At 43.3% G+C, this 25,103-nt stretch overlaps 1 protein-coding gene across 1 annotated transcript; it reads left to right on the top strand.

Annotated features, from left to right (window-relative positions):
- Positions 1 to 26: 26 nt before the first annotated feature.
- On the top strand, positions 27 to 23,743 carry VGLL3 (vestigial like family member 3). Its single transcript, XM_039713232.1, has 4 exons — positions 27 to 226; positions 8,931 to 9,186; positions 14,330 to 14,845; positions 21,570 to 23,743. Exons 1-4 carry the CDS (start codon positions 185 to 187, stop codon positions 21,611 to 21,613), a joined length of 858 nt encoding a protein of 285 aa, XP_039569166.1. The 5' UTR covers positions 27 to 184; the 3' UTR covers positions 21,614 to 23,743.
- The last annotated feature ends 1,360 nt before the right edge of the window (positions 23,744 to 25,103 follow it).

Below are 25,103 nucleotides of genomic sequence, written 5' to 3' on the forward strand. Positions count from 1 at the left end.
TGAGCGGCGGGGAGGGCCGGCAGGGCTGCGCCTGTGGCCGCGGTGCGGAGGACTGGGAGGTGCGGGAGTTTTTTGGGGAGGCCCTCCCTCGGCGGGTGCATGGCGCATCGCTGGCTGCCCTGGGCGGAGACCTCCGCTCCGGCCAGCCAGCGATGCGCTCCGCAGCCCCCGGCCTGATTTGGAGATGCGGGGAGCTGCTGAGGGTGCCCCGGAGCAGCGGAGCCTGGTGAGACCTTTCCTAACACACATTTCCCCTCCAAATTCTTGTATCTGGCGGGTGGGTGTTGGCTTGCTCAGCTGGCGTGGGGCAGAAGGGAAAAGTTATTTCCTTACTCCTGTCCCCCTTCTCTCCGCCGTCGTGCCTCCCTTGCTGGCTCGCCCCGTTGGCCGGCGCGGGGCAGCGCCTTAGCCCGGCACGGCACGGCACGGCGCGGTGCGGTCCGCGGGCGGGGAGCCGCGCCGCTCCCCGCGCACCGCTCCGCGCCGCCGCTCACCCCGGCGCTCCTGGAAGATCGTCTGCGGCGAGTTTCCAGCTGAATTTGGTGATCAGATGTATTATTTTTTAATTTTTTTTTTAAGTGCATCAGGAAATTCTTATCGGGCTGACAGCATTTTTAGACTATGCAGTGCGTGGGTGAAGTGGGACTAATATTGACTTGGCCCTAATGTAGTCATCTGAGAATACATTTTTTGGTTGTTGCTGCATTCCATAAGGTTTTATCATTATTATCCATGAAGATTGTTTTCTCCGTACATGGGAAGTGACCCCAAGTATCAACTTGCCTGGGAGACACGAGTATGGGCTAAAACATTAAAATTCCGATCATCTGTTACTGTTTTTTTTCTTTTTTGTTGGGAGACAGAGCCCGTTTGCAAAAATGATACCCCAGTGAACTTGTCCAGGTTGCTCATGTTCACTCTAAATGTGAGCCCTGGAAAACTTGTGAGTTTTGCAGAGTGCCTTTGCTATTATTTCTTCTCTAATCTTGGTCAGAGCTTGCAAAGCTTCTGTCTATGCAGTAATTTTACGTAAGAAGTTTGTGTGTGGATATCTGGAGGTCCAGTCCATAGCCTGTGTGCTTTGGAGGGAAAATGAATAAAAAAAAAAGCTAATAGCCTGATTCTGTGACTGAGAGACCTAGAAGTAGAAAACAGCAGTTGAAACTCTGCTGAACTCTGATGTTTAACTCTGAAGTGGTTGTCAATATTTCTCTTCCTGATCTGTAGAACACTTAGTACGGGGAAATCTATTAAATTACCGTGTCACGTTCAAGTGCTAGTCCTTTTCATTTTTAAGCATAGGTATGAAATTTCTTCTTCCAAAAGCAGGGCCATGTATCAAATGTTCTAGGGGCACCCTAATGAACACTGAAGTTTCTTGAAATTTTATTTTAAATGAATTGAGTCCTTGGGGGTTATGCTGTTTAAGTAGAGGTAGATAAGAAAGGCAAGAAATGTAGATAGCTTTGATAAGCCAGTAAAGGTCTTGAGCTGGCCATATATCACATTTCCACCTAAAAGCTTTCTAAACATGGCTATCCTATGTGTTATGGACAATTTAATTTAATGAATCCTGGTTGCACTGGTTTTCCTGGCACACTTGGAGCTGAAGGGTCTTCACAAGCTACTTGAATGCCCGACTGAAAAGCCAAGCTGTTGTTGCTGAAGAAAGTGTTGCACCCTCTACTTCTAACAGCTGCTAACTTTAGAGTGGTTTCTGTATTTTCTCTGAATCCAATGTTTTCTAAATTAAAAAAAAAAAAAGTAAGCATAGAATGAGCTCCTCAAGCATCAAGATTTATTGTTGGGGTAACAAATGATGTTTTGCAAGTCTCTGTTCCTTCAGAATTGTCCTGTCAGAGATGCTTAATCAACTGGTAGAGAACGTAACAAAAAAAGATGAAGAATCTGTTGCCAGGTTTTTGGTTCTTACACATGTGTTCAACATGTAAAACGCTCCTGCACTCTTTGTGAGGATGATGACCGTTTTAAAGAATGTTCCTCTTTGCTGGAATTAAAACTGTGGTTTAAAAATAACAGTGAGGGAAGATGAATTAGTGGGATACCTTAAAAATAAGTCTCTGCATTGGCAATGATAATAAAATGGAGCTCACCCTTAAAATATCCAAGGACTCCACCAAGGCATTTTTTAGCGGTATTGTACTACGCTGGTGTCTTTCAGTTTGTTTTCTGAGAGAGAAGGCTCTTCCATGCTCTGCTGCTGTTGGCTTTCATTTTCTTCTCAGGGCAACAAGACGCAAGTGTGTCACTCCAACTAAAGCCTGTGCATCTCCACAGGTATTTGTAGTAAAGCCATCTCAAATGTGTAATTGGTTATCCTTTGGATGTCAGTTTTGTGTGCTTTAAAGAGCAAAGCAGATCTTCAGCTGTGGAGCTCAACTTCTGGGCTCTGGGATCTCTCTGGAGAGCCAAACTCATCGTGTTTCTTTGGGTCAGCGGCAGTGCCTGCAACAAGACGAAGTGGGTTCAAATGCTTGTCTCCTTTTTAATTTTTGTTTTTAATGGAAAGTCTCAGACTGCTTTTAAATGGTGGACTAGTGTGCACCTGGGTTGTGCAGAAGTGTAGCTTTAGGGGATGGTCCATCGTGCCTTTTTAAAGTTTCCCCACACTGAAGTTATTCCCGCATTTCTGTGTCTGTATTTTTTTTTTGGTGCCCTTAAAGTTAGCACGGAATTTATTTTTGCCTTGAACAGAAAGGCAGAATTTCTGGAAATGTAGCTTTCACCCATCCTTAGCCAGGAAGGGACTTGCTGGCAAATTAATTTAGATGTGATTTTTTTTTTTCTATTTTAAAGCTCTTAGTGGACTGTAGCCTGAATTCCTCTTGAATGTTAATGGGAGCGGAGGCTTAGCACCTTAGATCTTTGAGATTGCTCAAGTCCAGGGTGTTTGCTGGAGGGAAGTAAGTGAAACACTGTTGTATACATGCTCATATGGTGCCAGAATGAACTGATGGAAATGGGGTGTGGCCCTGATTTTACAGATAAATCGGGATTTCCGTACTCCTTTCCCAAAAGACGGCTCAAGCGTGTGCCGGCGTTAGGATACGAATGTGTTTCCGTGTCTGGTGGGGAGCTCTGCAGGCGTGAGGCTAAAACCCTGCAGAGTGGCAAAATTAAAATGCTCTTTGCTGTCCCCTTTGCTGAGGGGCTGTGCAGCTGGAATAGTAAGCTTTGGCTTTCCTATGGGTTGGGTGAGGAATGGGTGTAACGGAATTCGGAGAGGCTTCGGGAACGCATAATTGGAGCAGAATCCCATTGTATTCCCGGCACACGGGGATGGCTTGTCCTGTCACGACAAGCTGGGCACAGCAAGCTGAGGGGCTGAGGCTCAGGTAGAACTCACCCAGGCTCACTAACACACCAGCTAAAGACCTTTGGATGGGGAAGTTACAGTAAATGGTAGTTTTGGAATTTCTCCATGGTATGTAGAGGCAAGCCAACATCTAAGCCAAAGCTGTCCTTGCTAAATCAAGTCTTGCATAAGGAGTTGTGATATGCTCAAATCAGACTTTCTGCTGGCAGTGCTGTAGACAGACTTTGTCCAGATAAGGCCTTGTCTTCATTAGCAATTTAGGTCACTAACTCGGCTCTTCCTTCCAAACTGACAGAGTTGCAGACAAGGACAGGTCACATTTGATGCTGTGTCAGCTGGCTGTGGCTAAACCCCAATTCACATACTGCAGCTTGTTTTTTTCAGTGGAATTCTTTGCATAATGTGCCCCCAGCTTTTGAGGATGGGCTTGTTATACTGCTTATGCTGTGTGGCAGTCTGCAGTGTCTAATGGCAGGTAGCAGCAGATTATGGCTTCACATTCAATTTTTGCAGTTCAGATTCTTTCTCAGCGCTATTCCTTTGCTGTTTGCTCTACTAACTTCTCTGGGAGCTATATAACCTGTATAACTCATCTATTCTCACATTCATGTCAAACCTGGGTTAGGTCCTGCCCTATGTGTGAGGTTTTGTTGGTTGATTTTGTTTGATTCAATCCCATGGGACATCACTGATTAAAAAAATTTGTCTTGCTTTACTCTGTCATGATTACTGGGACCAAATTCTATTTGGTCTTCATCTAGCTGCATAAAATTAGACCTTTAAACTTTTAGGATACATCTCTGTTTACATGTACAGTAAAAGGTGTATAAATGCATTCTTTTTTTACCACTTCCCTCCATCAGCAGAGCATAGCAAGACTTCCACAAATCCAGTGGCTCAGCTAAAAGAAGCTCTCACCTTGCTGGTTTGTGTGGGTGGAAGCTATTTTTTCATGTTTTTAGGGCAGTGGACATCTTTCAGGCCCAGCATTCAGTGCCCTGATTGCTTGGAATTGTCTTCTTCTTTGAATACTTTCTGTGTTATCAATAGGAGCCTGCTTTGGCAGACAGCTCCACAAATGGAGGACTGTCTGAGGATTTGCCTCGAGTTTGTTGCTGGAATTCCTTCTCAGAAGCTTATGTCAAATGACAGCCTTTTTCTCAGGGTAGGGTCATATAGTGTTACCTCAGCGTAGTTATTCTTTATTTTTGGTTCCTGTTCTTTTTCTCATAATGGAAAATCTGTAACAGGTGGCCACAGGCACACCAGACTTTCATGCTTGGGAGCGTAAAGGACCATATGCTGTATGGTGGCATGTATGGAGATAATAAATTGTAGGAAAAAGGCAACCAGTTTATGTGAAAAGTAAGAGCTGGCCTGAATTTTTCGATTCAAACTTGGCTGAAGTAAAACCTTCTCTGTTCTCAAAGTGTGGTTGTTTTATTTTGTTGTTGTTGTTTTGCTGGCTACTAACTGGTTTCTGCTGGAAGTGAGTTTTTTTCTATTTGCAAAGAGGAATGTTCTGACATTTTTACCAGACACTCTGGGTGAGACCCAGGACCCTTGAAGTCAGTTGGACTTTTGCCACAGGCTTTAATGTGGCCAATATTTCGCTGCATGAGAACCATTTTGCTTGGTTCTGGGTAGGGTCTGTCAGAAAATAACAGGAATATTCAAGGCAAGGATTTTGTGTGAGATTTTGGACTAAATGTTTTCTTGGTCTAAAAGTGCTCAGGAAGACAGGATAATGATTGTTTAGAATAAACTTCCTTTTTAATATTCCCATATCAGCAGTGATATGTTGACCTTCAGTTTCCTTTTGTTGTACAATTTGAAGTGAAGGGTTTAGATTTTCTTTGGAATTGCCTGTTTGTGAATATATGAAATAAAAATAAGGTAATGTTGGTTGAAACTGAAATCAGCCTGGGCTGTACAACTCTGTTTACCCAGAGATTGTGCTGTTTCAGCCATGAATTAGAGTCTGCTATCTAAGGGGTATAGATGCTGAATTTCCCTGTTTTCCACTTAAATTCTGTATTCTGAATTTAAGTTCTGTATCCTGTGTCTTGGCCAAGAGAATATTTTGGGTGTTTGTTTTGTTTTTCAGAGGCTACTTAGTATCAGTCTCTAGTGTAAGGAAGGGAGAGGTGTATTTCATGAATCTATTAAAGGACTGAACATTGACAAGACATAACACTGTGTTTGGTCAGAAAATACTTTGTAAAGATCTGATAGATGCAGTTGGCTGCTAAAATATATGCTAGAACTGTTCAAATGAAAAAGTACAAGTTAAACTGGCCTAGCTGAGGTTAGCGACCATAAACCTACCCTTGTGTTTGTGGGCTTTTTTGTTTTTGTTCCCTCACATCCCATGATTGTGGGACAAATTCATTTAGCAGCTGATGATTTTGCATAGTTTTCCACTCACACAACTGCAGTCAAAAATATGGTGAGATTACTGTTAAGGTCAGAACAAAAATTAGGGAATTCATGTGCAAAGAGAGTATTTTGGGTGAGTTGTGGGGAAAAACCCTCACATTGTCAAAGGATGTATACACTGGAAAGGATGCATATACATTGCATACAAGGAGGACTTGTTGAATAAGTTTCTCTCACTGTAGCATCTTACTTAAAGAGTGTTGCAATTGCAGGCTGATAATTTCTTCCTGAAGTGCAAATTAATTAGACCTGCATCTGATCACGGGCTTGCTGTTTTGAAAAATCTTTTAATTTAGAACTCTCATCCTTTGCAAGTAACTCACTGCAAACCACAACTTTGCACTGTAAATAATCATCCACACACAGGGCCTTGTTCTTGTCCATTAGTCCTACTATATTTTTTTTGTTGCATTAGAAATTTTTTTTTACATTGAAGAAAGGTCAGATTTGGTGCTTTTGAAAGGAGCAAGTGCTCAGAGCATCTTGTAATGACTGTCTGTGGACTGGAGGGGAGGGAAGAGAGTTGAAATGGAAAATGAATTAGATTCTTAAGCTGTGGAAGGGGGAACATTCCTGCGCAGAGAAGCTACTCTGGAGATAAGTTTTAATTTCCTGAGCTGCAGTCCCTGTATAGGAACATTGGAAGACTTCCTTCCTGATCACCAAGTCAAGCCAGGGGCTGTGTTAGCGGTGTGTGTCTGTCTGTAATTGCGTGCTTGTGTCTGCATTTGCATAACTGCAGCATCAGTGCAAGCACCTGTAGGGAAGGGAGTCAGCACTGGACGTGTGCTGCCTCTCTTCAAGGTCTGGCATGTAACAGACCTGTTTGGATTTCTCTAGAGGATCTCTTTCATACTCTGTGTCTCTACATAAAAAACAAAGCCCAAGAAAAATCAAAAATGAGAAGCATTTTTAAGAGGATCTGAGTTGTGATGCAGCTTCAGGAATGGTCAAGTGGTCGAGGTGGAAGCATTGCATATTTCCAGTGTATGTGTCTCCTGTATGTGCCATGAAACAGTAAGACAGAAACAGTTCTTAGAACTGTTTCTGTCTTACTGAGGTCTCAGGGGTCTGTGATTACTCAGGCAAAACCGTGAAGCTCACTTTGAGTGATAGCCTAGTAAGCATTTGGGTAACAGATATTAGGAGAACTTTCCTGAGATGTTTGTTTACAGAAGGCACGAAGCACTTCCAGAAAAAGTGTAGGTTACCCCAAATTCTGCATTTGCAAAAATATGTTTACAGCCCCAGACCGTTTCATTTTAGCAGTTCTAGTTTCTAGTAAAACTGCTTTATTTTGCTGTTTCCGTATTTTTGTTTTATTTATTTTTATAAATAAATCCCAGCGGTTCTCCCGTAAGTCCAAGTAATATTGTGCTAAACTGAGCCATAGTATGACTTGCTCTGTGAAGCACAGATTCCCTGGAAATCCAGGTCATTGCCTGATGTCCCCAACTGAAATAAAATTGCGTGTGTCCCTCACTGCAGTTTGTGCAACAGCATCTGAATTAATGGTATCACTGAGTTTCTTTATCAGTTAACCCACTGGAATGTCAGATGTGTTGCTTAAGTTGCTGTGAGCTTTAAGTATAATAGGTTTTAATTCCACTTGTCAATAGCTCTTTCTTACAGTTATTTTTTTAAATAACCATTCATAATTAAGACTTCGCCCCAGAGCATTTATTTTGTACTACAGTGAGACAATTTGTGTCAGATTATATGATTTTAGAAAGCACTGAATTTAAATGTATTGATGGTACAAAAGGTCAGAAAATTACTTTTGATTATTTCTAAATTGTACAAGTATATTTATTGTAAAAATGAAACTTTATAGACTGTGCAGTTGTTTAACTTTTTCTATACAACTGCTTTGGAAAAAGGGTAAAAATGCCATAAACTTAAAGAGATTCTGATGGCGCTAGAGTGTTGCCAAGCAAACCATTAAAGATAAGTCAAACTGTAATTCTATAGGAATGCTATGAAATACTTTTGCATATGGACTGTAGTTGTTTTTGGGTTCCTGAAAGTGCTTGTGTGTAAAGTCAGCTGTGGAAATGTCTGGCTAGCTAAAAGCTATGATTCCTGCAGCTTGACTGTTGTGGGGAGAGGTTTTTTCCCTGTGAAAACAGTTGTAAAGTGGAACATCTGAAAAATATGTTCCATGCAAAATGGATCTTCACACACATTTATTTTGACATTTAGGTTTGATTTGAGAGAGAATATTCTGAAATAGCCATTCACAGATGGCTTGTGAGGGTTTTAGTTTTTTATATGCTTCTCTGTGTTTTTGGTTTGGGGTGCATTTTTCTGCATGTGTTTGCGGACTTGTCAATCCCCCTCTTCCCCCAGATCACATGTTTAATTTTTTATTACTTGAATTTTTTTCCCTTTTCCCAAAAGCTGGCATTAAAAAAAAGAGGAAAAAAGGAAAGAAACCCCTTCCACCCTAACCTCAAAACAATAACAAACTACCCCAAACCAACCAAAAAAACAAGCTCTCAAACCCCTGACCAGCCCCCAGTCACCACCCCAAGGTATAACTTCCTGTGATAAAAGTTCTGTCATCAGTGAGTGAAAATTTATGCATTTTGTGCATTTTGATAATACAGTAGAAAATTTTTCAGGAAGCAGGAAACTCCCTCCTTTTCAGCTTCAGCAGTAAGTGTGGGGAATCCAGAGGGCCCTGTATGCTCAGCTGGAGGAGTATGCCCGGAGAAACCTGGTGCTTGCCCAGCTGGATGTGTGAAATACACATGCTGTCTATCTGGCCACCCTTCCACGGGGCTGGGCTTGACCTTTGTAGCCTTTATTGATGGAATATCCTCTCCAGGTGGGAATCAGGAGGGAATTGTTAGAGCCTGTCTGCTTTCTTTTGAAAGTATTGAGTGAAAGCTGGTGCTGATAAATTGTGGTTGTGAAGCATGCCTGAGAAGCAGGTCCATTTGTGTGAGAGGAATAGAGACTCTTAAACAAGCACTGGTATTCTCTTCTTTGTGAAATGCCAGTGTCAAGTATCCAGGTAGTCCAAATTTATTTACAAAATGAATAATCAGTTATTCAGTGTATTCAGTTATTTTTTGTTAAAGAAACTATGTGTTGAGCTTCCTCTGAATGCCATCACTGATACATCTCTTGTTTTTGTTTCTAATCCCAGAAGAAGTTAGCTGTGTACAACAAGATGCAGGAGTCTCTGGAAGTGACCCTTCCCAGCAAGCAAGAGGAGGATGAGAAAGAGCAGCCTGCCGAGATGGAGTACCTGAACTCTCGCTGTGTCCTGTTCACTTACTTCCAGGGAGACATTGGTTCAGTGGTGGATGAACACTTCTCGAGAGCTTTGAGCCAAGCCAGTAGCTTCAGTTCAGAGACTGCCCTTTCCAAGAGCAAGGCAGGGCTGAATCCTCTCTGGAGAGGTAAGAGGGGCAGGAACTCGCTCTCTGTGGTGTGGCTTACTCAGGCTGCATTGCAGTATCACACATTGCATTGCCCCTGAAATTCTGCTTCTCTGTGGAAGTGGAAAAATCCCCTTCAAATCTCCAAGAGCTGAGGAGCTTCTTGGGTTGAGTGATCTGAGGTGTTAAAGGGGGAGAGAGCAGCCAAAGGCATGAAAGGAGCAGGCATCTCCAGCTCCTGCCATATCCTGTCTCTGCCAGGGGCTGGAGGGAGGGGGCTGCACAAACGTCTGCTGCAAGGTTGGAGGCTTTTTTTTTTTTAGCTCCAAGTGTGAAACTTGGCCTGTGAGGCAAGTGCAAAGCTGTTTGGGGTGCTGGCCTTGGATGTGAAGGAAACCTATGCAGCCTTCTCGAGTGGCTTTGCCAGGTGATCAGGATTTGTCCACGGCTGCTTTCCAGGAGAGGAGGAGCCAGTACAGGAGGGAATGGGCTGGGGGTCAAGCCCTGGCTCCTGTGGCTGCAGCCACGTGGTGTTTTCCTTTGCAGCTTGCTTGTGGGAGAGGTACAGATGATGTTATGGCTTGCTGGGTGTAAAATGGGATTGACATTACTCTGCCTCCAAGCAGGGAGCAGAAAATAGGCTCTGCAAGGCATTTATTTACTCATTGTCCTAACACAGTGAGTAACAATGCTGCCCTCTTGTTATGCACATAAATGTTTATATACTTTATATGTACTGGTGTGACAAAGAGCAGATCTTGCCAGCGACACTAGGTAGCCCTTACAGACAAGACTTCCAAACTGGAAAAAGCGTGGCAAGAAGATGCTGTTTCCATTTTGTTGGATGTGGCAGTCGGGTGTTCCTTAAGATCCCCACAGCTGCATTGTTTCCGATCACATCCTTACGTGGACTGGCAGAGGGGTGCAAACTAAGCAAATGAGTACTGGTGAGCAATGGCCTTACATTGGCTTGATGAGAGAGGTACTGGTGGGATCTGAGCAGGAACAGTGGTGTTCCTAATCAGTGATGTGGAGGTGGGACTGCATTGATGATAGCCACAGATCCTAAAGAGAGATGGGATATTTGGAAACAACTGTGAAGAGAAAAATAGCACAGAAGACCTTGCTTTCCAGAAGGATGATGACAAATCCAAGGAAGTTTAAGCAAAGGTCAGCACAAGTGGCTGGGGAGCTGGAGGAATTTATGGCTTGATCTGGGACCATTAATGTTAATGCGAAATTTTCCGTTGACTCGACTGAGAGCAGGATTGAACCTATGCTTACTAAAAAGGAGACTGGAGCATTTATAAATGGCCCAGACAGGCTATAAATGTTTTAGCAACAGGATCAGGGCAGTCCCTAGAGACCCCATGCCCACAGCAGGCCCTCTTCAGCGAGCTTCGGGATGTTCATGGGTGCAGTCGTGTGTCTTCCCTTTGGCCTCAGACATTCCCTGTTGTTTATCCCTATCCCCACTCTTTGGCTTCACAACCATCCCCAGAGGGCTCTGAAGGGGACATGAGTGGCTTGGTGTGAGGGTTCTCCAGTCATGCTGCCCCCTGACCCCATGTGCCCCATGCCCTCAGCGGGGAATGGAGGTTGGCGTGTCCTGAACATCTTCTGGGAATAAAGTAAGGAGATACGCCCTGTGCCATCCCTGCACCTGCTGCAGGGGCATGAAAATCCCTGGGAGCTGAGTGAGCTGAGGGCATTTGCTGCTCCAGAGAAGAGAAGCTGACAGGAGCTTTATCAGGCCCAAATGGATTTCTGAAATACTCCTGCTTGAAAGCAAGGTGGAAGGACCAGCACTGTCAGCTTGGTCTTCTTGTTTGTGCACAAAATCAAAGATGCTCAGTTCCAGCACATGAATGTGAGCTTGTGTCCCATTACCTAAAGAAGTTAATTTGTCGTTAGCTTGTGGTTCTTCCATAAATAACCTTTATGGGTAGTCAGAATTGTGTCAATTTCTTACTCAGAGATAAATTAGAAAGAAAAATACTTTTTCCAGTAGCGGTTTTGGGAGATGCAGGTTTCAGTGGAAAGTGTGTATGCATGAACTGGCTCCCCAGCTCACTGCTTTTTCTCCTTTATCTGAAAGGAGAGATTAGCAATGTTTTTGAATTATTTTTAATCTTTTTTTTTTTAAGGTGTTCTGATGAAAATGCAAACTCTTATTTTATTGTTAAGGTGATATTGCAGGGGTTTTTTGCTTGTTTTGACGAGGGATTTTGCTTATATAAAAAATTGCTCTTTTCAGAACAACAGATTCTATTTTTTATATCATTTGCATGTTGATCAGATTAAGCTAAAATTATTTTGAAAACTGATTTTTTCATAAAATACAGTTCTGTATGACAGGCTCAAGTGAAGTGAATATTTAATTTTAGGTGTAGCTTCCTGAAGTCTTTTGCTGGTGCTAATGATACCTTGACACTAATGTTACTTTAATGGTATTTTTATCAACATGTTTTTCCTTGCTGAAAGTGTTGGGTTGTTTTTCTGTCTTCTTTTTCTTTCCTCTTGCCTTAAGTGAGAGCTGATGTTGTACTGCAGAAAGCTCCATATGTTGTCTCCTTTCCAGTGTGTGCACTTCTGGCATGTTTTCAGTGTGTGTTGTGAACATTTGGGTTGGCCACTGTGAGCATTTGCATCAGCCACAACTTCGTGGTCCCTGGGATGTTGCCTTGTCCCTGCCTCCCTGTACTTAGGGTAGGAAATTGTGGTGACTGTAGGATCTTTCTTGGCAGACAGTTTTAGTTAAATGCCTCATGGAAGTGCAGAGATTTTTGAATTTTTATTTTTTTCTTTCTTAAAAGCAGCTGTTTCTCCATGTGCCATAGCAGCCAGGTATCCCTGAGCACTCGGGGTGGGTGAAGTTTTTCTGCACGTGTATGTGACATGGACTGAGCCTTTATGTCCAGTGACAGGAGAGAGAGTCTCTTCTCCCAGTGAGAATTGCCACACTCAGTGATGCCAGTGGGGGCTGGCCCATGGCAGTGTCAGGCAGCAGGGAGGGCTTTGTGAAACCTGCACAGGTTTGAAAAATGGAGATGACCAAACATGTTTGCTGTGGCCTGGACCTCCTGCATGACTGGTAAAGCCAAGCTGTTTTGCAATCTGGGATGAATTCACGTTGGCAGATTCAGTGGTTTAAAGTGCTCTCTCCTGTTACTAAAGCTGTCCTGCAGATACTTTGTGGTTTTCTGTGCTTTTTTGAAGTGCAGGGCTTTGGATTTAGGGCTTTTCCATGCAGATAACAGCCAGATAGTTTTCAAAAACTCGATTACAGAGGTTAATTTTCCAGAATACTGGCAGAGCATTGTCAGGCTATGCTTCTCTGTTAACTAGTGTGGAAAACAACAGAGTGGACATGAAGTTTGCTTTTTTCTTCTGTATCAGCTCTGCTGCCAACAACACAAGCCATACATACTCTCCATCTCAGTGTAATCCCTTTGTACAAGGAATGGTTTACAAACAAGCAACAATACCAATTTTGGAGGAGTGCTGTGGCTTCTGTAATATGCTTGAAGCTCTCTGTAGTCTTCAAGCATGAATTGCAATAAAAATACCTTGCTAAAAACAACCCAACCTTTTGAAGAAACCCATGGAGTGCAGCTTGCCAGATAAGTTTGCAGCCTCTGAAGGATTTTGGCACAAAGCATCCACAGTGTTTGTCCATGGTATGTTTGCAAAGTTTGTTTCCAATATCGGAAGTTAATCAGACTCAAAAACCTGCCTAAATCAAAGCCAACTGATATGTGGAAAAACTTCTATGATTTTAATAGCTTTTAAAACAGAGACACGAGTGTCCTAGTGATGCAGTTAGAAAACACTTTGAGGTTTTTTACTTTCAAAATATATTTGTGTAAGCAAAGTGCAGAGGCAGGAGTGTTTGAAGAATCTGTTCATTCTCAATGGTGTCTTCACCCAAGTCTCATTCCAGCTGCTTATTAAACAAAAGGTGATTTAAAAAAAAATAAAGTACTTTTACAAAAGTTATGAGGAACAGAGGATTCCTCGCCTCATCAAATACTAAACTTCCCTGGCTTTATTTCTCCATAGGCTATTTTTATGACTGTTCTTTCATCAGAGGTGAAGTTCTGTATTTTTATGTTTCCATCTTTGACAAAAAAAAAGTCCTATTGGAGCTGAGAAATATTGCATGAAGCAGTACTTTCTAGCATGAGCTGGCAAGAGGATTGTGAGAATGGAGAAGCCAAGACTTTGCTACACATCAAAAACACTAAGTGCTCCTTCAAAAGAGGAATTTTTAGAATGTGATTTCATAATGTAGAGATATTGGAATCCATTTAAATATAATCTGAGCCCTAGCTGTAAGAAGCAGCAAGTCTTTTAGTTCTGACAAAAACCTTTTTGAGTTACATAGATAGTTCTGCATGTATGATCCTATTGAGTAGAGGGCATCATAATATATTCTGTGAAGGAGTAACATAAGCTGTGTTAGATATGACCTTTATCCCATCAAAGCATGCAATTAGTTTGAGAAAATCAGGTATTCTTTTAGCCAAATGTTTCCTGTTCTGTAGTGTGAGCTGGTTGTCTTTCCTCTGAAGCATTTGCAGCCACAACAGCTGCATTTCTAAATGATGTGCTCTAGTCTGAGCAGGAGTTAGCATCTGCTCACAATTTCTGTACCAAGATCCTGACAGGGCTCTGACTCTACAACCTGAAGAAGAAAAATCTTCTTGGGGGAGGATCTTATGTATGTAGAAATCTGATGGGAGGGAATGAAGATGGGGGAGCCAGGCTCCCTTCAGCAATGTTTGCTGACAGAACAGGAGGCACTAGGCCGAGATTAGAAAACAGGAAATTCCATCTGAATACAAGAAAACTTTTTGTTTTGTTGGATTTTTTAGATTGCTTGTTGCTTTTGGGGATTTTTTTTTTCAAAGGCTGCATAGTCTGGAGCTCACTCAAAATCTGACTGGACGTGGTCCTGGACAACTGCTCCAGGTGACCCCACTTGAACAGGGGAATTGGACTAGACAACCTTCCTCCCTCAAATGTCCCGTGATTCTGTATTTACTGAGGAAGCTTGAGTTCAGCGTTGCAAACTTCAGAGAGCAGCAAATCACTGTGGGGTTTTTGTCCTGGAATGTGTTGTTCGCCTTCAGTCACACTTCACTTTTTTCCTCCCCACCAGAAAGCTCAACAATTTCAAGCCAAAGGAGCGGCTTCCCAACCTCGTTCTGGACCAGCTCTTACCAGCCTCCTCCTCCACCCTGCTTAAGCGGAGTGCACCCCGATTTCCCCGTGACTGCACCAGGCACCTTCCCAACACCAGATCCCAGCAGCTGGCCGGGACACGGCCTCCACCAGACTGCCCCAGCTCCTCCCCCCACCGCCTCCGAGTCCTGGCACTACCCCTTAGCGTCTCAGGTGAGCCCCTCGTACGCACACATGCACGATGTGTACGTGCACCGCCACCACCCTCACCCCCACGTGCACCACCACCACCACCACCATCCCCACGCCGGCTCGCACCGCGACCCGCGCTACGGCTCGCTGCTGGTGCCCTCGGTGCGCGCCGCCAGGATTCCCTCTGCCCAGTGTGACGGGACGAAGGCCGAGCCCGCGGCCGCCGCCGGCGCTACCTCAGCCTGGGCCGGAGCCTTCCATGGAACAGTGGACATCGTGCCGAGCTTTGGCTTTGATACAGGTAAGATGGTTTTGTTGTTGTCGTTGTCGTCGACTGCGACTTGTTTTAGCAGAGGCGTGACCTGATTCCCACAAATATAGGAATCCCTCCTGTAATGGTTGTCAGGGCAGCTCTTCCTGACTTCTGCTGAGAGACCTTTATCTGCCTCGGTCCCATTCAAGCCAGATGACACAATCTGCGTTTTTTGTTTCTTTTTATTTAAATATTGTGGGAAAATATTAATTATGCTTCCATGGGGAAGTTCGCAGCTTGTTCAGCTAGTTCATATGTGTGTCCCCCAATATTTAGCGCCAATAAACTATTAACTTGCAGTATATGAGGACTGCATCTTGAGGTGGAATGGCACAGCATTTCCTTCCTGTGTAGTATCTAGGTGTCCCGTGGAGAATACAGGTGCTGATTGAGCTGTGCTTGCCATCAAATGAAATATCTTTCTATAGCGCGTAGGCAGAGGTATGTGAGTTAAATTCATTTTACTGCAGGGTCTGTAGTCTGAACTGCAGACCACGAACTCCATCTGTGTCTGTGAGCTTTGAGTGGCAGTCTCTTGTCTCAGTATCAGAAGCAGTCTGGCAGCCCTCAGGGTTTGCAGTTTCTTGCTGTCAGGTGACAGACAGTTCCCAGTGCAGCCATCCTGGAGCTCATGGGCCCCCTGAGGTCTCCTTTTTGGTTTGATATTTATCTCACCAGCAGCAATCCTTGCAGATTAGTACTTTTTAAAGGCAGTATGTTGTCTGATTAAGGAAACACTAGGTTTGTATCTTTATTCCCTTTTCCTCAAAGTATCTATTTGTCTCCGTTTTTGATAGTGCTCTCTGACTGGCTCAATGCGTGAGAACCACTTCTTTGTCTTGATTAGTGGGCAGGGGAGCAAAGAATTGATGGGGGAAAAAAGGCTGTTTCTTAAAGATGAAATACTATGAACCTAATTCAAATCTGTCTCCTCCCTTTAAAGCAACTGGGAACCAGTAATCTCCTCTAAATACTATGCCATTTGCTGTCTTGATGGCAATAAAACTAAGAAAAAGCTTATCAGGATTCTTAACAGTGGACAATTTATATATAAATCACATTTCTAGCTAAACCAGCAAATCAAGAATAATTATGTTTTATGCTTTTGCCTACAAAATGATAAACTAACCAGACTGGGATCTTGAGATTTTTTCCTTTGTGACAAACCCCATAAAGGGAGTTAGCTGCCTTCTCTGAAGCATGAGCAGACTGTCACTGCCACTGGTGTAAGGGACAAGCCCCCTGGACCCAGCCCCACCTGCAGAGCCCTGGTATTTGGTTTAACCTTTTGGGGGTGGAACAGAGAACTGTGTAAGGAATTAGTCAGGAGAAACCACTGCCTGGCTTAGGTACAAGTCCAGCCTAGACTGTGAGGTCTTTCTCTTTAAGAGCAAGTACCTCAAAAAGGACTGGGTCCTAGCACTGCCTTAGAGAACAAACACACCTTTGGCTTGGTGCTGGCTGCTCCTCGTGAAAATCCCTGTGGATGGGTACAGTTGGGTGCTAATTTTGTCAGGATCCTGATTTGGCAGTGCCTTGTATGTTACTTGGTTGCTCAGCATGGGAGACAGTGGAAAAGATCGGAACTGTTCACTTCTGACCTATGCCTGATTGTGTAGGTTTTAGTCCATGAGTTCCTGTGGAGAAAAAGAAAGAGGGGAAACGTGTGACTGGTTTGAAGAAGCACAGGATCTCAGCAGACCAATGGCTCACTATTTGAGACTGTTGAAAAGGGTCACACACTGAAACATAACAGCAAAACCATACTAGGCAGCCCTAGTTTTGGAAACAAGGGTGCAAGCAATGAAACACAGCAGGTGGTGGAAACCTGTGACATTACAATTATTTGCTCTCTTGCCCTGCACACTCCTGTGCTTTCAAAGCAGAGACTTGCTGGGAAGGGCAGGAAGGCTGAGCTCCCTTTTCAGCCTTGCCTACAGCTTGTGCAGTTGAGACAAATGCTTTGGTTACAGGCACTCGAGGCATGGAGAGAAGAGGGACCCTTAATTGCCTCAGGGTTTTGTGTGCACATCCAGCAGAATCATCCCAGGGAAAGTGTGGGGAGAGGAGAGGGTTGCTGGAGTACCACATGGAGTCACATCCAGCACCTGCTTCATGTGCACTTCAGGGAAAGCAGATTATACTGGATAAATCTCCACATCACACAGCATTTCATTGCATTTAACTCCAATGTCAAAGAGCTATCTCAAGAGAGAGGCTACAAACTCAAGAGCCTGGAAGAGTGAACTGGCTTTTAGTGACATAAAGTGCTTTCTCCAGAGTGAGGTAAGGGCATAGTGGCAAGAATATGTCAGTTCTGAAAGTGTTGGCTCATATATCCCTGGAGAAAATAACCTGTGGGGCTGTCACTGTATCAGATTCCATGAGCTTCAGGTGATTTTTGTTAAAAAAGTTCATTTGGTCTGTACCTGGACATTGCCTTTTGGAGTCCTTCACTTACAAACTGATTCTCCCTCTTCTTACCGTGGGCCACATTTCTTGTGCTACTGTCACATGGATTATAGGAACATCTGCAAAATTCCTCATGCTAAATTATGTGGAATGGTAGTGTTGGGATCAGGGCAGGCTGGCTGTAATCTTACCCTCTCCCAGCTACATTGTTGCATCTCTGCCATGCCACGCCAAATAATCGATCCTCAAGAATGGATGATGCTGAATCACTTCAGAGGTTAAGAGGAGGTTCCCACTGCATGCACGGTGTAGTTTGGGAATTTATGGTTCAGAACACATTGTGTGGGACAGCAGCACAGCGCCCTTCACAGAGCTGACAAACTATTGATCTGTCTGGCACATCTGTTTGAGCTTACATGGTCCTGTTTTAGGGGATGAAGAAGGATTTAGCTACCTGATTGCCGTTAAATGTGGCTTAATCCTCACGTTGTAGGCTGCAAATTAACCCTTTTAGAAGCTTCTGTATCAGTCCAAGTGCAATTAAAGAAAGTGCTGGTCTGTGTCAAGAGCTGTTAATACCTGCTAGGTTTGTGTCTGCTGATGTGTAGTGTCTTTCCAAAGTGCACCAGCTACAATGCTCAATGGAAGAGTACATTTCGTGTCAAGCTTTGATATAAACATGTTGGAATAAGCACACATTGTTTGGATTTAGGGCTCAGTTCCTTGCCCTACTGGTGTCCAGCAAAGCAAGGTTGGGCTGTCACCAGCTTTGCCTGCAGCTCAGAGCTGTATTTTTTATCCAGTGTCACCACTAAAGCTTCCTGCTTGTGCTTAAGTCACATCCAGCACTGAAGATCAGGGGCTGGGGAGGGGAATTTGTGTCTCTGTGTTGCTGGTGGTTGTAGCCATCAGTGCTTCCCTCGGGAGCAGGGTGGGAGGTGTCCTGCACCCCAGGCCCTTCAGGTGAGTGTGGGGTTTGGCTGTGCTGCAGGCAGTCCATGGGGAGGAGAGCAGAGCAGCTTGCCTTGCCACTGCAGAGCCTAGGAGGATATCCTGTCCTGCTGTGGGACAGATGTGCTGGAGGAGGCTTCCTGCAGCCCCAGCACACTGAAAGCAAAGCAGGACTTTGACATGAGTGATGGCTGTAAATCTATTAAAATTGAGGTGTGCGTTCTTCATCCTGTAAAGTTATGCACATTGTGATGAATAACTTCAAATTTAGGTGAATTAATCAGCATCCTTTAGTCCTGGTTTACTGTGGAAAATCCCCTTTTGGAAATGCCTCTATGTCAGTGTGATACATTGAATTTGGAGTTTGAGGGGCCAATCCAATCCCTTCTGTTCATTTGTCTCTGTTCACACCCATCCCACAAGTTTGTCACAACTCATTAAATTTGCCTAGATGTTCCCACAGAACCTGCATAATGTTTGTGTGGCAATTAGCTCTAATGTTGGTGGCCCAGGGAAGGGGGATTTGCTAGAGTGGCAGTGCGGGTGAGGATTCCTTGCTAAAAGAAAAGCATGTGGAAGCTCTGGGTGAGTAGCCAGACTTGGATTCTGTGTTAGGACTGTAAATGGCCTTGCCTTGAGGGAGATAGGAATATAATGAGGAGAAGGCATGGAAAGTGTTCCACATTCAGTTTGGTAAATAGGACAGCTTTGGTTTTTTGGATTGTTTTCTCTTGCTGTTTAGAGTGTGTAGCTATACCTGAAACCTCCATGTTACAGTTGTTTGTGCCTTGCAAAGGCGCCTGTCTAGGCAGGTGCCTGTTCAGCTAGTTATTCCCTTTCTACCACTTGCTGCTGTCAGGTGGAAGATCTCTTAAACATTTTTTTAAGCTGCTAGGAGCCATATAACCTGTTTCTCTTCTTACAGGCTTCCATCCTAGGCAGGTGCCTGTTCAGCTATTCCCTTTCTACCACTTGCTGCTGTCAGGTGGAAGATCTCTTAAACATTTTAATGTGTGTCTTTTTTTAAGCTGCTAGGAGCCATATAACCTGTTTCTCTTCTTACAGGCTTCCATGGCCTCTGGTGTCCTTTAGTGGTCCACTGGTGAACTTAAATGGCTTCTTTATGCTCTGAAAGTTTTCTGCTGACTTCTTTTGGGGGGGTCATCTTTGTTTAAACAAATTGTAAGCACCAAGGGAAAAATAGCCCCAGATTGTCATCACTAGCTTTGAGGGAGCAGTTCATTATGACTGTCTGTGTATGATGCTGCCAGGGAAACAAATAGCTCTTAAGCAACAAGGAGACATCTTCATTGAATAAAGAGCTTCTGAACATGTTTTTATAGGCATGCTCTAGCTGAGGGATATCCCAGTTTTTCCAATCTGCACAAACAGGTACAAGTACATGTGAAATGGAGCAGAAAGCACTAAACAAGGTTTTGGTGCAGCACACCCCTGGGCTCTGCTTTCCCTTTCTCTTCACTGCTGGACACACAAGTGTTTGTACCCTGCTTGGGAATCCTCACAAGGATAGAGCAATATGCTCTCATTTTCTATGTGAGTGCTAATTGCTTTGCAGCTCAGCTCTGAAGTGTTGATCATCATTAAATATTTAACTGCTTATAATTTTAAAGCAAGGAGGTAGTTGTCAGATCTGAACCCTCCATGCCTGCCTGTAAGTTTTCTGAAAACTTATGGGTCGTCCTTCATATTCACTGTGTCCAGATCTGAACCCTCCATCCATGCCTGCTTGTAAGTTTTCTGAAAACTTATGGGTCGTCCTTCATATTCACTGTGTGATTTGATTTGGAGATGAGATCCATGCCTAACACATGGTTAAACTCAAATGAACACGGAGCTCTGGTGGTTACAACATCACAAAGGTCCAGAGCTGCACCTATTTACATTAGTGGTGAAATTAACCCTCAATTCGTAGCAAGTCAGGTGCCTTGGTACATTGCAGAGCAGGAATGATGACTTGTAGTGGGAAATGTACCTTCATTTCATGGAATGTGATTTACTTGCCTCAAAACATCAAAGGGCAGGTTTTAAATCATTGAGACTTGAGTGCCTCACTGCCTCTGAAAATACGTGCCTGTGACTCTGTTCTTTACTTTCCCTATAAATGAGCAAGAATGTATCTTCTTTAAGAAATTTAATCTGCACCTGCCCTTCTATTGTCTGGATTTGTGGTTTATGCCCTGTTAGGTGTGAATAGAGAGATTGGATCCCTCTGAAGCAGCGAAATCCCAGATTATAATGCAGGTTCCAAGTCTATAATGCTAGAGCCACAACAAAAATATGTGCCTGTATCTCTGTCCTTTACTTTCCCTATAAATGAGCAAGAATATATCTTTTGAGAAATTTAATCTGCACCTGCCCTTCTATTGTCTGGATTTGTGGTTTATGCCCTGTTAGGTGTGAATAGAGAGATTGGATCCCTCTGAAGCAGCGAAATCCCAGATTATAATGCAGGTTCCAAGTCTATAATGCTAGAGCCACAACATAGCACCACATTTATTAGATAGTCCTCACTTTTTTATAAAGGAAAATGTTAGAGGAGCTCATAACAAATGCAAGCTGAAAACCATTAATTTTTCCCATGTGGAAGCACTAGCCATTCTTGGCTGGAAATCTTGCACTCTGTAGGTGAAATTATTTGGGATTTTTTGCCTGCTGCAGGACCATTTCCCCTTTCTCCTCTGCGAGGTGAAATGCCACAGAAACTGAAATTCTGAAGTGTCCCAGGCATTTTCTAGAGGAGATGGTGTCTATGGCTGGACCCTGCCTGGAAGTATTGCTCTGCTGCCTACTGGATAATTGATGCAGACCTTTATGGAGGATTTTTCACTCCATGCCATGTTCCACATGAGCTCAAGCCAAGGAAGCGCATGCAGGAATTTTATCACCATTTCTGAAATGCTTGAGCCAGAATCAAACTTCAATATGGTTTAATTTTACCCCTCATAAAATAAAAGTTTTAGAGCAGTAACACTGTTGCTAACAAGTCCTTTAAACTGTTAAATTGTCATTTGTTTTTTTTTCTTTTTAATTTTTTTTTAAATTCAAAACTTGTTTTTCATTACTTCACTTGCTTGGGGAAGGGGAAGAAGAAACCATCTGATTTATTAAGTAATATTTATTAATTATTTTCCTTTTCTTTTCTGAACACTGTTGCTAACAAATCCTTTAAACTGTTAAATTGTCATTTGTTTTTTTTTCTTTTTAATTTTTTTTTAAATTCAAAACTTGTTTTTCATTACTTCACTTGCTTGGGGAAGGGGAAGAAGAAACCATCTGATTTATTAAGTAATATTTATTAATTATTTTCCTTTTCTTTTCTGACATGTAGGTCTACAGCATCAGGACAAGAGCAAGGAAACTGCTTGGTTCTGAGGTGCAGAGAAATTAAGACCAGCTAGAGCTGGAGTCAGCGGAGCTGGGTGGGTGATACAGCAGTGGTTGACTCCTTCTGCGTGGAGCAAAGGACACACATGAAGATGAAGAGCCAGCTATTCTGGTTTTGCTATTGAGCCTTTTATTTGTAAGGCCGTTTATGGGTCCCACAGTGTTGGAAAAAAAAACCAGAAACCTAACTTTTCTTTCTTTCCTCATCTGAGCCTGCTGCAGCTGGGCAACCTAACTCCTTTCTGCTCCTTTAACAGTGTTTCGTTTTGTTCAGCTTGATATTTTTATGAACAGTCTCAATAGTCAGGAAAAAGACTCTCCCTTGACTACAGTGCGCCTTCTTTCAGGAATACAGTATTTTGTAGCTCTTTGTGCATCTATTTTTGTAGAAATACAGAAAGTTTGGGTAAGGATTGATGGGCTATTTTAGGATGACATATTTTTTTAAAAAAAATTGTAAAATTGTTAAGTTCTGTTTAAAGAACTTGCTCTCAGAGAAGCACTGGCAAAAATGTATAAAATGCTATTTTTAGATGTCTGTGATGTGTTTGTGCATTTTGGATTTTTTTGTTACCTCAAATGTCTATCTTTCTTTTCTTTTTAAAGAGCTAAACTCCTTTGTTTCCACATTACTAGATTCTGATGATTTTGTCCTTTTGTTCTAGCTTAAGCAAGTATAATTCACACCTGAAGTTTCAGCCAAATATTTTTTTCCTGGTGTTAGATTGTAGTAAAAGTGTTTCTGTTTTTCTTGCTTCTGAAGGTGGCTTTGTGCTGTGCTGACTGTCAGAAGCTTGCAAACACCTTTAGCATAGAGCAAAGCTTGAGGTTACAGCAACTGCATTTCCCACTCATCCATTCTTTCAAAATGGACCAAATACTCTTAAATCAGACACGAATATGGGCCTCATCTATGATCCATTGAAGCTGTTGAACACAGTTCCCTGTGGGTTATGGTGCTCATAAATACCAGTAAAATCTTGCAGGCAGGACTTTCAGCTAAGCCATTTCAAGGTGGTTACTTACAACATCAATATTCAGGGAAAATTAACAACAACAAAAAAATAAATCCAGGTTTATAAAAATGTGTGGCTTGTGGAAACAAAAGGTTTTCAAGTGGCCTGAGCAGCTCAAGGAGAGCAGAAGAAGTAATGTTGAGTTCAGGGCTGGGCTGCACCCTGGGGCTCGCAGGACGCCAGCTGCAGCGCTGCATTTCGTAACCAGCCAGGCCTGCATGCACTGGGGCCTGGCAACAGCAGCGTGGCCACGTGGAGCCACAGCCCCTGTGCTTTGGAACCCCCCTGGCCTGGGCTCTGACTTGGCAATAAAGGCTTTGGTTGGAGCCAAGGTGGGCACCATCAAATCCTGAGCGAGGGCGGCCAGGCCGGAGCTGGGTCGATCTCTGTGCCCAGCCTTGGGGAGTCAGCGAGGGCCACCGTGGCTAAGGTGGGACTGAGGGAAGCCCACGGTCAGGACCTGGGTTGCTGGATCCTGGCTATTGCTTGGAGATGTTCCCTTTCTGCTCTGTGCACCCAGGGTCCCTCTGTAGTATTTCCTAAGGCTGTTACAAAGCATTGTATTTCTGTCACCGCTGCTCTCAGACATCCCTGTTTGAAAGACACGCTGGCCAAGTGGAAAAACCAAAATACAAACACATGGCTGAGATAAGAAGGAGTTTAATTTTAAGGCACTGAGCATTGTAAATGTAGTTTTGTCAGGTGGAAACCACATGGATCTGTGTGTGAAAAGGGGAGGGGGGTGTTGGGAAGTGCCTGCCACTCCGAGGTTCCCTGCACTGCTGCTTCCCTCCAGGCTGTTTGAACTTGATCCTGTGAGGTGTTGAGCATTCTCCCTTGTCAAGGGAGGGGGCTTGACATGCTGGCAATGGAGGCATTAGGATTATATCACAATTTGGCAAGACCCTTAAGTCTCTGGCTTGCTGATTTGAAGTTTGAGATGGTGTATAAATGCTGAATGGACTATCCTTAAATATTGCTTTAAAGTAATAAGGTTGTAGTCTCTGTGTTTGGATGATGAATTAAATGTGGTGGGGTTTTTTTCCTCATCTTTGTAGTCCATCAGTATTTCCTTCTCTCAATAAATTTCACTCTTATGACAGTTCTCTATATTATTGCTGCTCTGGTGGAGCTAGCTCCTCAATTTGTCAATAAATTCATAATGCAGTGGTAAAACTGTGTGGGAGGGAATGGAGTGCCAGCTGCTGCAGGTCACTTTCTTATCAGGACAGTACAGTACAGGAAATATCTCAAGAAAAAGAGTTCTGGCTTAGGAATGTTGATAGTATTTGAAATACTGGGAGGAAAAAAAAATCTTAAGCTTTTTTTTTTTTTCATTTTTTTTCCCCTTGGACTTGGCAAAATTGGAAATTAAAGTGATGGGTGTGTCCTCTTTGAACTTTAAGGATGGAGAGTTTGGGTGGCAGGGGAAGAAAAAGAAAAGACAGCATTTCTTTTTGAGGTGTTTGACTTCCTGAAATAGTTTAAAGCCTAACAAGAGCAGTCTGCTCACTGCCTTCCCCTTCACAAGCTCATAGTATGGGGGACCTCCTCTGGTTCCCTATAGATGTCAGAGCAAAACAGGACAGGAACAAAACAGGCCCACAGTTTACTCTGGAATTTCTTTCTGGATTGTATCTCTAGTTGGTTGGGGGGATGAAGAAGTGGGGAAGCTGTTACCTCTTCACCTCCAGGACTGCTGTTCTGCACAGAGTTTCTGCTGCTGAACCTGGGACTGAGCTGGTGGAACTTCTGCAAGCTCTGGATGACAAGTGCCAATGAAAACCTGCTGTTGTCTGTAGCCATTCATGCACCAATCTGTCAACTTCAAAAGTGAAATAAATTCTTCTTTTCCCCTCAGTCACTAATTGTCCCCTGTGCTAACAAGTGAGAAAGGAAAAGCCTAAGTGTGAAGCAGTAGCCTGACTTCTACAAATCGAGGGATGGAAAAGGAAAAACAAAACAAACCTACCCTTCCTTGTGACAAACTTTTCAGTTAAATTCAGCAGATTTCCTTCTCTCCCTCTTTCCCATACACGCACTCTTACACACACGCACAGAAGTGCTTATGAGAAGCAGATGCTGCCATGGTTTTGCTCTTGGAAGAGGAGAGGAGCACTCGCCTGCAGTGGTGGGGAATCCATGGCAGCCAGAAGGAGCAGAAAGGTTGAGCCTGCTTGTGTTTCTGCAGATAGGAAAAAAAAAGGCCCTTGAAATCAGGTTACAGATAAGTTGTGTGTCTTAATGCATTACTAAAGGAGTTGTTTCATTCTTTTTATGTGTGGTGTGTTCTGATGCTGTCCCAAGAAAGTGGATGATTCATTTTGAGAGGGCTTATAAAACATGTTGTACTCTGTCACTGTTTCTGGGAGAACATAGGGAAATTATTGTTTTATTTCAAGAAACTCAAAATACTGACCTCCTTAAAGTTGTCCAGGATTTTATTTTATTCCTGTTAATGT

This window comes from Passer montanus, unplaced genomic scaffold, assembly GCF_014805655.1.
Source record: "Passer montanus isolate IOZ18808 unplaced genomic scaffold, ASM1480565v1 scaffold28, whole genome shotgun sequence".
NCBI classification, from domain to species: domain Eukaryota; kingdom Metazoa; phylum Chordata; class Aves; order Passeriformes; family Passeridae; genus Passer; species Passer montanus.

Coding starts and splice junctions, on each gene's coding strand:
- VGLL3 (XM_039713232.1), top strand. CDS start 185: ATGCGGGGAGCTGCTGAGGGTGCCCCGGAGCAGCGGAGCCTG. Junction 9,187..14,329: donor GCTGAATCCTCTCTGGAGAG/GTAAGAGGGGCA, acceptor CCTCCCCACCAG/AAAGCTCAACAATTTCAAGC. Junction 14,846..21,569: donor GAGCTTTGGCTTTGATACAG/GTAAGATGGTTT, acceptor TCTGACATGTAG/GTCTACAGCATCAGGACAAG.